Source organism: Microtus oregoni, unplaced genomic scaffold, assembly GCF_018167655.1.
Source record: "Microtus oregoni isolate MIOR12 unplaced genomic scaffold, Mior012 000040F_ref0000088, whole genome shotgun sequence".
Taxonomy (NCBI): domain Eukaryota; kingdom Metazoa; phylum Chordata; class Mammalia; order Rodentia; family Cricetidae; genus Microtus; species Microtus oregoni.
The window spans coordinates 13,637,233-13,650,690 of record NW_024543207.1 but is presented as its reverse complement, the minus strand read 5'-3'; the positions used below and the strand labels follow the sequence as shown (position 1 = coordinate 13,650,690).

General features: G+C 39.2%; 1 protein-coding gene across 1 annotated transcript in view; it reads right to left on the bottom strand.

Moving 5' to 3' along the window:
- Positions 1–4,746: 4,746 nt before the first annotated feature.
- The window catches only part of Dnah5 (dynein axonemal heavy chain 5), a 221,755-nt gene continuing 213,043 nt past the window's right edge, over positions 4,747–13,458 (bottom strand). The window contains exon 79 of the mRNA XM_041632097.1: positions 4,747–5,171. Coding sequence (XP_041488031.1) covers positions 5,020–5,171 — 152 coding nt within the window. The 3' untranslated portion in view covers positions 4,747–5,019. The remainder of the gene's footprint in view (positions 5,172–13,458) is intronic.

The window sequence follows — 13,458 nt, the reverse complement described above, 5'->3', positions numbered from 1 at the left end:
AAGAGTGTGTGGTCTGATCTCTTTATGGTTTCAAAATCGACTCGTTTGTGGGTTTCTCAAACCATTTATCCAATGTGGAGGAACGTATTGTGAATATAAAGATACCAATTTTTACCGTAAGAAGCTTTAGAAGCATTATTCTAATGTGCTGGTCATGACCAGTAACCAAAGGTAAGCAATTACACAATATACTTTGAATTCACTCGTGCAAAAGAACTATTTAAATTAGAAAGGTAATTATGTACCTCATTAGGAGCATTTCAGAAAAAATAAAAAAAAACACAGCATTACAGATTTTTGGGAAGCATACATTTTGAGAACATTGCTCAAAATCATATATAATATATACATAAAGTTATAACATATTTATAACTTTCCTAAAAAATTTTCATGTCACCAAATCTTTAAATCATTATGTACTCACATATAGTTTTATATTATTCTGAAACTTCAAATAAATGTTTAATGATAACAATTTTATTGCTTTTATTGAGCTATACATTTTTCTCCACCCTCCTTCCTTCTTCCCATCTCCCCTTCTACCTTCTCCCTGTGATCCCCACCCTCCCAATTTTGATTTTTTAAGATTTTGTTATCTTTTTTATTGTTTTTGTTGCACTACACATTTTTCTCTGCTCCCCTCCTTCCCTCCCCTCCCTTTCTACCCTCTCCCATGCCCCCTGTGCTCCTGATTTACTCAGGAGATCTTGTCTTTTTCTCCTTCCTACATAGAGTCACATGTGTCTCCCTTAGGGTCCTCTTTGTTGTCTACTTTCCCTGGGGTTGTGGCCTATAGACTGTTTTATCTCTGCTTTATGTCTAAAAGCCACTTATAATTGAGTATATATTATATTTGTCTTTCTAGGTCTAGGTTACCTCACTCAATATAGTTTTTTGTAGATCCATCCATTTGCCTGCAAATTTCAAGATGTCATTATTTTTTACTGCCTATAGCATTAAACCATGTTCCTAGTCCAGGGTCCCAACGTCTTCACATTACTCAAAAATAGACAGATAGTAGCACAGTCTGGCCTCTCTCAGCAACAGCCAACCCCATGACCCTCAAGTCTGTCCTAGTTACTTTTCTATCACTGTGACAAGACACCATAACGAAGGCAACTTACAGAAGTTTATTGAGGACTTACAGCTTCAGGGGGATCCAGTCCATGACCATGATAACAGGAAGCATGGCATCCAGCAGGTAGGCAGGATTCTAGGATGAGAGCTTAAATCCTGATTCACAAACAGGAAACAGAGAAAGAGCTAACTGGGAGTGGCATGGACCTTTGGATCCTCAAAGGCCATACCTTGCAACACAGATCCTCCAACAGGATCTCACCCCTTACTCCCTCCCAAGCAGTTCCACCAACTGGGGTCCAGGTATTCACATATGAGTCTGGGGGTGGGGGGCACTCTGATTCAAGCCTTCACATGGCCCAATGATAAAAGGTCACCTGAGGCTAATAGTATCCAGAGTGGAGAAGACGTTCAGGAACACATAGCTCTTTGTTGTCACCTGATGGGGACATGATCTCTCTAATTCTAGGTTGATTTACTTTTCATAGACAGACTCTTGAAATGAAGCTCAGAGAGGTTACTCTGTGAGAAACTATGTCTGCCTCTGAATGAAAAGGTGCTTAATTAAGAAAATGGTACCATTGTCTAACTCTAAAATGTTTCTAACTGCCCTGAGTATCAACAAAGAGTTGTAATTAACATAAGAGATAAAGAGAACCAGGGAAGAACTTTGGGGGATGGGGCAGATTTGCACATCAGACAGGGAAGAGCACACAGCTGCTGTCCTGCTTTTAAGAACACTTCAGTCCTGTTCTACACACCTAGAAACAAATAGTAAGTGTATGGGGGTACAACGCAGTGAAGATCACTTGCCAAGCATCCCCAAAACACTGTGTTCAAACCACCAATACAAAACAAAAATTAAAAATATGATCATGATAATGTAGCATCTGTTTACTATCCATGATAGAATGAGAATTATGCCAGCCTTTGTCATTTGTATACGTGGCGTCCTTTACAATATCGTCCTTTACAATCCTTAACTCACAATCTTGTCATCACTTTCTATACATCCTGCATATGTCATGATATCTGCTCTAAAATTGAGATTATATATAGTTACTTGCCTAAATAATTGCTTGTTTCCAGCATCTACACCTGTTGGGGCAATCATAGCTCCAGAGAGGCAGAGGGGTCTAACACACAGGTGCTGTGAAATAAATACATTTTAAATAACTCAGTTGTAGTTCAAATAATAAAAACCCAGAGACAGATATTGGGGTTCAACCTGAAGATCAGAAAAACAAAACAGCCAGCCACTGACACTTACCTCTACCTCAGACCAAAATAGCGATCCATCCTCCACAAATCCTCAGAATGGTGAGAGCTGTCTCCTCCCATTTTATATTCCTCTCTAGTGCTGGGATTAAAGGTGTGTACTACTACCACTGGGCATCTAAGACTAACTAATTTGGCTACTGGGATTAAAGCTGTGTGCCACCACTTCCTGATCTGTATGGCTGACCAATGTGGCTGTTTAACTCTCTAATCTTCAGTCAAGTGTTATTTATTAAAATACAAATGAACTATCACTGCACTCAGTAGTGAGACAGATGACTAAGATGGCTCTATCACTCCGCAATGAAGCAGATCCCATGCAGGACTTTATATTACATCCTAGGCTGTCAGTAGACACAACCATTTTGTTCTTGCTCGGATATCTGATTCAGAAAGCCGCACACTTTCCCATCAGCAGGAGGAGATGGGATAGAACCAGAACAGTCAGACAGAAAGGGGCCTTGTGGCTCACCCTGGCGTCAAGGCTATGGGTAAGTTCATTTCAAGCATTTATAATTGTTGGTTTAGTGTCCCTTTCTATTTTGTCTCTCTGGACCTTACACATCTATACCAACAGGTTGCATAATAAAGTTACATGACTTATCAATTTTCTTTTGTTGTTGTTGTTGTTTTCTTTTTTTCTTTTTTTTCAAGACAGGGTTTCTCTGTCCTGCCTTGGAACTAGCTCTTGTAAACCAAACTGGCCTTGAACTCACAGAGATCCAGCAGCCTCTGCCTCCAGAGTGCTGGGATTAAAGGCGCAAGCCACTGCCACCCAGCATGAATTATCAGTTTTCAAATTTGATAGAGTACAGTTTTGAAAACATTTTTCTGGGTACCTAATAACAGTTATCCCCTTTCAGAAAACAATAAACAATCCAAATTTGCACATTTACTAAGAATCTTTTATTAATTTGCATCACATTTTAGTTTTTATTATCTTTTTTAAAAAATAATGTAATCAGTAAGTCACAAATCTCAAGCATCAACTGATATATTAATCCATACAAAAGAAGCTCTTCAAACAGGAGTAGTGCCACCCATGATCAGGAGCCACACACACTACACAGCACAATGAGCATAAAACAATGATGCTGATCCCAGATCTGCACCTGGTGGGGAACAGAGAGCCTCTGCACTTACTACACACACAGGAAAGCCATTACCTCAGAAGAAGCTGCAGTTAATCAGACCAATAGCTAAACCACAATTCTAATTAAAATGCTGATCAAGTTTCCTAATCAATACATCATAGGTGACGTGGAAGGTCATTTATAGCCAGAACTTAAAACAAAAATAAATGAAGGATTCCTTGGAAATAACTTTCCTAATTAATAAAAGTCATTTTGGATTCCCACACACCTTCTTCTACAGGCTTTGCTCCTCCCTTCTAAGCATTACATTTTTAAAATACTGCTATATTTATTATGCCATAACACCTGGTTTGAACTTTCCATATTGTTATCTAATTTTTGTCCACATCCAAACTTATTTCATAGCTGTAATCATAGAGAGATCAATATTTTGTAAATTGTATCTTTCATTTATCACTATGTGTGTCATTTTCTTCTAATGAACTCTCCGATACTACATTTCATAGTTATCTAATACCTCTTGGCTTCTGTTATCATAGTTTTATATTGAACATTTGTAACAGGTCCATTTATTTTGTCTACTAAATACAACTTTATATCTAAACTTTGCCTTCAGTGGGTTTGCCCGCTTGGTGCAGAGCAATAAGAATCAAAGAGTTTGAATGTTTTTATGCTTCTTTCTCTGTTCAAATTGTTTTATAGAAATTTTGCATCCATTTACATTGTTCTAACAATCCATGAGCATATCACGAGGACAGACACCATACTTTTTTTGTTAGACATCCATCAGTATCCTGATAGTGATTATAAGTGAGACCTAATATTGCTCTATGAGTTTGCACTCCAGGTTCACCTGTGTTGTCTATTTACAATCTTAATCTGTCTTCCATTTCCTATTATTTTGTGAAAGATCTTTTAATTAGCTGCTTGAAGTCTAGAAAATAAGTCTCCTGACCTGACCAAAAGGCAAAAGGCAATAGAAACAGAATTGGCACAGGCTTCCCATGTTACATTAGCGAACCTGGCTGCTACTAGAACTACATTATCAGAGAAGCAATCCCTGAGAGGGAATTGCAATTGCTTAACATAGGCTTCAGATGGAAATGAGAAAAGGATACATGGTTAGAGATTTGATGCCCACAATTTATTAGGAGGCTGTTAATTGTGCTTTTTTTTTTTTTTTTGATTTTTCGAGACAGGGTTTCTCCGTAGCTTTTGGTTCCTGTCCTGGCACTAGCTCTTTCTAGACCAGGCTGGCCTCGAACTCACAGAGATCCGCCTGCCTCTGCCTCCCGAGTTCTGGGATTAAAGGCGTGCGCCACCACCGCCCGGCTTAATTATGCTTTTAAATCAATAAGTATTTTTTCAAATAGGTGCAAGAGTCAGTTACCAATAACAACACAAGTAAAATACAACTAAGCATCCTAAGACCTGTGTGGGGCAGGGGCTCCTCATTAATCACACACACACACACACACACACACACACACACACACACACAGTCTGATTTATGCACGTCCAGCACTAACAGAGAAATAAAGATTAAAATCCCTTGGACTGTGCATTTCTATTACTTGACATCACAGAGAAGGGCGACCCCACGGAGAACCCAGTGTTCGGGGGCCTGGACTGTCTTGAGGTCCACAGCAGCGATGTAGTTCAAGTCTGTTCGAACTGGCTTCTTATAGATGGGGCAGCAGTACAACCGGGGATCTCTTGCAGCTACAAAACACAATTCGAAGCAGAAAGGAATCTGATTAATTTCGAAGTGAAGCATTTCAGAGTACAGTGCCAAGCTTGTATATAATGGAAGTCATTCCAATGACAGTCAAAATTAATCAAATGAAGAACTACCCTCTGAGATCATAGGATCCCTGCATATGGTGAACACTATCACACCAGCTAAAGTAAGACATCCAGTCTCACGTTGGCATTATTAGTCTCTCACCAATGACCTTGACAACTTCCACTTAAATTCTTTCTCTTTCTCTTTGCATGAATTTGGCATTCCTTTCCACCAATTCCTCTTGACCTCATTTACTCAAGTCTTGGGTGCCTGCTTCCCCTTCAGGATCTATCCATTTTTAACCGCTTTGTACAGCATTTTCTTTATCACCATTAGTTATTTATATTCTAATTTTCAACCTTCTGTGCTGTCATTTACATCACATTTAAATTACAGGAGATGGAATACCCCAGCCAAACAAAACGTTGTGACTTTCCTGTATAAGAAAAGGACTAAAAATAGCTGGGAAACTGAGAAACAGCCATGGCCACAAGATTCAGTTTTCCCTGGAGAGAACTGGGAAACAAAGAACCAGCACAGTCTGTGAAACTCAGTCCTCCCTTTTCAGAGTATAGGGCTAAATGCAACTTCTGAAACAACTAGTGTCTATGAAGTCCTTGTACATGTGTCCATCCTTCGAAGATCTTCCATAAATCATCCACGGGCTCTCTTTTCCCCCAGTCCAGGACATACCAATATACCAGTGATCACAGACAGAGCCAACTGTGAGGAGCACTAAATTTATACAAGTTATAAATTTAAGAAAATATAAATATAAGAAAAAGTGTGAATGTTTACAAATACTAATTTGACCTGGGAATTCAAGCTCCATTAGCTTCTCATGAAATCCACTCTGCCCACAGCAGCGGTTTATCTTCATGTCTGTCTAACTTTCGTTTCTGGAAGTGGTGTGATCTATGTGCTCATTGAGACTCTAGAACCTTCACAAACAAAAGTTTTCACCCACACCAAGGTTTTGGCAAGCACATGGAGCGTAGACGACCCTCCTGTGACTAATGAGATGGAACCATGTGTCATGAAAGTGGAACTTGGCCTTCGTGCTTTAGTTTAATGAAGCTGGGCACTGAAACGACTCTCACTCCCTAACAAACTACAAAAGCACGGTACTACCAAAAGTTAACATCTCCTTAATTAACTCAACAGAAACTTCACCTACCTATCTGTTTTAACTATTCATTATAAATTATCTTGAAGGATTATTAATATTTTAGTATGTGCTATGTATGTCTCAATATAAATATTCTGAAGTAGTGACTCAGAACCAGAGGTAATCTTCCCCTTAGCAGACAACAGGACATTTATGGTCATCACAACTATAGACTTGCTTAGTATCTAGTGAGTAGATGCTGCGATGCTACAAACATCTTCTAATTCTAAGAATAACAGCCTACAATGGAGTTATCCAGATCAAAAGCATATGTGGTAGCAAAGTTGACAACCTTGTGCTGTAACAACTAAGTCATATGTGCTATAGTGTTTAAAAACCCTTCATGAACTTTTAAAGTCATCATTAAATAATCAAAAGTCATATAATAACTAATTCACAATTCTCTAGCTAATGTTAGGATAATCGTAATTGCACTAATTGGAAAGATGTGTAGAATGCCAAGAAAGTGTGTGTGTGTGTGTGTGTGTGTGTGTGTGTGTGTGTGTGTGTGTATAAAGTTCTGAACAAGTAAATATCTGATAATGAATCACGGAATATTAACTATACTAACAGATATGTTTAAATGCTTTAATTTTAAAACCTATAAACATCCACAAAATATACAACTAATTGCTCTTGTTGTAAATTTGATTAACAGCCATTTTATAATCCTTGAAAAAAAGCATTAGAGTTTTACCTCTGAGTTTAATGATAATTATAATAATTATACCTTGTACAGTATTTGATTACTTGTATTTCAATTCCAAAAAGGAATTATAAAATAATAGAGTCATTTTTAGTGAGCAAAGAAAAACAAGTCTCTGAAATGTTTATCCAATTTTATTTATTTTTAAATGCTTCTTAACTGAACGTACACGCCAAGTCACAGCATGCAGCAAGCATCTGCAACAGGATTAGAAATCACCCAAAATATAATTTCATAGTGAAAATGCTACCACAGAAACAGATTGTGTGTGCCCAATTCCCTGCTTAGACAACTAACTCTGAAGACAAATGTTCAGGGAAAGCAGCTTAGTTACATATGTTTCAAGCCTTGGGGTTCTAGAAAACAGATGGGGGCATGAAAACTGGCAGACTCCACACTTTAGGATGCTAGATACTTTAATAAAACGCCTTGAAGAAAGCCTATTTTCTAGTCACTTACCTCCCTTATCTAACCCATGCATTCATTCATACACACTACATTTATTACTACAAATATCCAAAGTAACCAAGCCCGCAGTCTTTAAGCCGCTCCTTTACTTGACCTCGCTGTTGCTAACATCCAGGTTACTAGGCATTTTACTCCATCAGTGTCACTTCTTTCTACTATTTTTTAAAAGTTACGTAAAATCCTGTGATTTAAAATGGTAATGATAATAATACTAATACAATTGTTTAATTTTGTGCCTTCTCCTAAGTGCTCAACATTGTCAGTTGGGTTATTTCAACAACTCTGCTGTGGATACTTTATTAAGTCAGGACCTTTCCCACGTCACAGATTAGAAAGCTGAAACATGAGGAGCTGAGATATTTCTCCAAGATCCTGAAGACTTCTTGGCAAGCTGAGCATCAGACCTGGCCAGCAGGGCTCGCAGCCCACTAGGCTTCTATTCTTTGCAAAACTTGGCATGTGTCATGAGTGACTGCCTCCTGGTCTTTGCAGGAAGATGTGATGATGACAATGATGGCGTGGAGAAAATCTGATTCCCTAGTTCAGCTTCTGGCATACTCAAAAGCCATACTACTAGGGTTTGCACACATCATGCTGCAGCACTGCTGCTTCGTAGCCACAGTCATTGGCAAAACTAACAACTTGAAACTTCAATTTTCCCATCATGAAAGGGAGGAAATAACGTTTTATAGATTTGTTGTGAAGTTTAAATAAGATAATTGTGTGAATATCCATTATAGTACATACTCTGGATGTCATGTATGCCTACAATGTGTCATTTGCTTTTTCTGGTCTCCCCTCAATACACATGTATGCACACACATTACCATGTTCACACAGGTACGTTCCCAAACATGCTTGAACATTCATGCACACACATGCAAACATGTATACACACATGTACATTCATGTATGCTTACACATGCATGCACACATATGCATGTGCACACATGCATGCATTCTGATGAATGTATACATATGCGTGCACACACACATGCATGCACATTTATGCACACCCATGCATTCATGCACACACAGACTTACCTACAACAATTTTACCTTTCACTAAGAAAATTTCCCTAGACTGACACTTCCCATTTGCTTGACCGAGGTCTATGTTTTAAACTAGAAGTGAATTAATCACTGTGGGGCTCAGGAGTCAGGAGGTGGCCTCTCAGTCGCCTTGTGTGACTTTCCCTCACACCTGTCTTCACAGTCTTGGATGAGGCCGACAGTGGATCGAGGCACACTGAGATAAACACATTGATCTGGCAGGAAATAGCCTCCTGAACTTCAGCAGTCCTGAAACTACCATCAAACCCCACTAAGTGCTCAGCAGAGTCTTGCCATAATCCCCCAAGTATACAACCCCTGTGCTCCCTCCAGCTCCTTTTAGCTACAGCCTTGAGGTTGGTTTAGATGCAACCTTCTGCCCACGTAAGTAATTCTACACAGCGGCACATTTTCTCCTATATCTGCCCCGTCACAACTTCCTTTGAGAATCTAGTTTGTGTACATAGATTCCCCAGTTTGAAGAATCCCATAAAACGTTAGTGTTTTTCTGTGATGTCCTCATGAGAACCTTGAACAATTAAACTTAAGAATAAGCTATTCACATATTGTTAAAACAAATGTCCAGATATCTTCCCGTTGGGAATAGATAAATCAGTCTTGTTTCTGCACTTCTGTAGCCACTTTGTTGTAAAGTGATAAATTACCTTCCGTATTAATGTAAACACTATTAACTGAGAATTCCAATTTGAAAGTGCTACACTTGGAGTGTTCTTTGGTCATTAAGGATGACATGTTTCTATATCTCAATTAGAACGTTATTTAGTTATCAGAATGAAATGAAATGTTCACCATGAAAGCAGCAATAGGAGTGTTAAATTTTCCATTAGCAAATACAAGTCTCTTCAACCAGAAAGCAAAACAAGCTTCCACCTACATCTGCTAAAGCAAAGAAAGAAAAAAGAATTGACTTGTATTTTATTTTTCAGTACCTTGAAACTGATTTCCTTTCCCTCTGCTTGTTTTACCCTCCGCCCCTTGCCTGCTGCTAATGAGTCTCAGAACTGACTAATGCCCAGCAGGACAGGCACAGCCGCCTTGGAAAATTTGTTATTAAATAACAAAGGATTGCCAGTATTATGAAATTATCACTGCGTTATGTTCATGCTGAGATGCTCAATGTCTAATTGTTGTGGATTTTACAGTTTGGTCACAAGGAAAGAAAAATAGCACCTGACTCACTATAGGGAGGACAGCTCTCTCTTTTTATGAGGAACACGTCTTCACAACACCTTGAGTAGAGAGGATGATATGATGAAGCAAACTTTCAAAAGTATATTTTGGGAAAAATAATATTTTATTTATATTCCTATTTTTAAAAACTCCTACCAAAGACTGACAACCCCAAAAGCCAGCTATCATAAAGCCTCAGCTGTATTTCATCGCAGCCCTTTCAGGCGTATTTACTCCTCTAGGTTCAGCCACAAAAAAGCAACACATGTGCCAAGCAGGGTACTGAGAGCCTTCACCTCCCTCACCTGGGGTTCAGTTTCTCTCTGGTGGGTGCCTCTTCCTTTATACCTCAAGCACTAGTTCTCACCCAGAGAAATTCACGGCTCCTTGGACAGGAACCCTCCAAGGTAAAGTCTTCCTAGAAAACCTCACAGTTTTCTAGACCCGGTAAAGAATCCACCCACCTCTAAAATGACCTCAATAGATTCAAGTTCTCTCTTCTAACTCTTGTTCACCTCCATCTTCTGCTTGAACAAACTCCTTCCTTTGTTGTACACCTAAACACTGTAGATAATGCAAATGTTTCAGAGTGAGTCTATCTTTTTAAAGCCACATTTAAACTTTAGAAAAAACTTCTAGAACAAGAGGAGTTCACTTCTGAAGCCAGACAAACCAAGGCAGACATCCCAACTCTGCTGCTAACAGGAGCTCACATTCTCTGAGACTGAGCACACTAAAGAATGGGGCAGGAAAGAATAACGGACTGTTAAAGTCATTGCAGGGAAAGAAGGTATTTCTAGCGACGTTTGAGGGTGTTTTGTACACAACACAAATTAAAAGGAAAACTGAAAGTGTTCATTTTTCTTTAATGTTGTCACTATTGTTACAGTTAGTGCTTAAACATTAACGAACAGCTGGATCGGACGTATCCACAGCTCCTCCATATTGTGCTTTTTAAAATATCTATATAGATTTCATCTTGTGGACTGACCTGCATTTCCTCCTCCTCACCACCATCTAGCATTTCTAGTCAAAGAGAAATATATTTTTCACAGAGATTTCCAGGATCATTCTAAACTCTCTAGCTGACCAAGTGTTAAACCAGAGTTCAAGAGTGGACGGTGGAGAGCTGAACTTTCCTGTACCTGAAAATGTAAAGGTGCTGATGGTCCCCTGAGACAGCTCTTTCTTTCCCTCCTGGATGCTACAAGAAATCGTACTATGATCCTGCTGGCCTTGATTTTGATTCGAGGACCAGCAAGAATGTGTGGGATCACATTTCTTATATCTATCTGACCCCTCTGTAATCAGAGATACATTTTTGACAGGTTGCACTGCTCCAGAATGGTGACAAACTGAAATAGGACGGGGTTGTGGCACAGCTGTGATCGTGTTTCTCCCTCAATCCTGGAAGAACTTTCCCTCGAGCAACACCCGTAGCCCTGTTGGGTGCCACACGCTCTTGGAACATTCTCTAAGATGGACCACAGCTGTCTACTCTGTGACCTCATTCCCCCACACTTCTGGAGGTTGCACCCTCTGTTTGAGAGATGCTGTCACCCAGGTTCACTGTGCTGATTTGAGAAATGTCCCCACTGGGTCACATATTTGAACAGTTGGTGCCCAGTTGATGGTGTTGTTTAAGAAAGCTATGGGATCTTGAAGAGATGAAATCTTGCTGGAGGAAGTATGTCACTGGGGGTTGGCCTCAGGCTTGTATGGACTGGCTCTTCTCCCACTCCCAATTACCATGTGGTCTGCTTCCTATATACCAGGCTGGCATCATGCTCCTGCTTCCATGACTCCCCAATGTGATCATGTTTTTCCTCCATAACTATGAACTAAAAATAAACTCTTCCTTCCTTAAGTTACTTTTTTGCAGAGTACATGAGTAGAGCAGCATAAAGTAACTCATACATTCATGATACATACACAATTGATGCCCTAAAACATGAAGTTGTCCTCAATTCCCTCCCTTTATTTACCTGTCATTCTAAGGATATGGTTCCCTCTGTCTTAACTCTACATGTTTCCACTTAATTCTTCACAATTCTGTTTGTATTCTTTTACAACTTTCCTAAGTGCACTGTTACCTCTTCCTTTATCCTTCTCACAATCCCTTCATCTCCATCCTGAAGAATCTCTTAAAAACTGATCTTCATAAAGAAAACATAATCATGACACTCACATACAAAAAAATCTCAAATCTGGAAGTCAACCACAACCTTCATACCTGGGCACCCTCTCGCTTGCCACCCTGATTCCATGTCAATCACCTCCCTTGCACAGAAGTCCTGTTTGTTGTGCCCTTACTGCACTGTGGGATCTCATGCATACCTACAGATTTGTTCCCACCCCTTCATCACCATTTATAACTGTATACATCCACCATCTTTCTCTTCCTCATTCAGGACACAGCCAATGCTACCTCATACTTCTGCATGCTTCCTTGGGCTGCAAGAGGTCAGCAGAGCCTGTTTTGTCTCTGAAACTCAGAGCAGTGTCCTCTCCTCACTGGACTCTTAAATTATCTCACATTCAGCAAGACATGTGTGTGCTCTCCTTAGATAAACAATAACTATCTGTGCATTCACTTATGGTCAATTCTCAGTAGTCACCTCATTCAAAGCCATCATTAATGCAGGTTAACAAACGCTGAGCTGTTACTCCTATAGGAAATGCCAGATTAGTTTCCTGCAAACCTCGGAGCATAAAGCATTTGTCATCAACCAATCAATACATAATCTTGCTTATACGTTTTTCTGTTTAATATCTCCTTTATAATATATCCAGCTGATTCATTAGCATCCAACATCACAGCACCACCAGCTGCACCTAAAGGAAGTCTGCCTAATATATACATTTTCTCCATAATCTATACTGCAGAGACTTGCTATCCCTGGAAAGGTAAGTTGTCCATCAATACTATACTTGAGGGCAGCCACATCAAACAGAAAAACAAATGATTTATAATATATGTTATGTGATAATGCATAATAATATATACAATATTTGTAAAATATATAAGATAAAAATATATGTAATTTTGGATATATATATAATTTAACATATTAATATAGAAGAAAAATAGAAAATGCAGTATGGAAATGGCATTTGTTTATAGCATAATAAGTCAAACCAGAAGGCTAATCATCTCCATGCTCAGCCTCACCTGGGAGCCAAGCAGCTCAAACATTGTGCTTCTCTATGCACACCTAGGGATTACTGCAAGTATTGACATCAGTATTATGAAGAAACTCAAGTATAAACACCAAATCTGCAAGTAACAAGACTTGACAATATTTGCTTCTTGTATCTCCCTCAAATTTCGAAACTGAGTTCCATTAGAAGGAGAATCCTGTCTGGTCTTTGCTGATGCAGCTTTAGCAGCAGAGTGACCTTGGTCAGATGTAAAGGACCAGGTAGACAGTCACTGGCTCCCAGCTGTACTCATTCTTGACCCATCTCAGAATCAGTCCAACTAACCTAAACTCTTAGACAGAGGTTATTTTCCCCCTTTAAGTTACCTAAGCATTCTGAACACATCTCTAACATAATATTTCTCTAATTATATTTTAGTATTAGTTTGTATTGGTCTTCTTGACCAGACTGTGTGTTCTTATGGTCAAGATCTGGT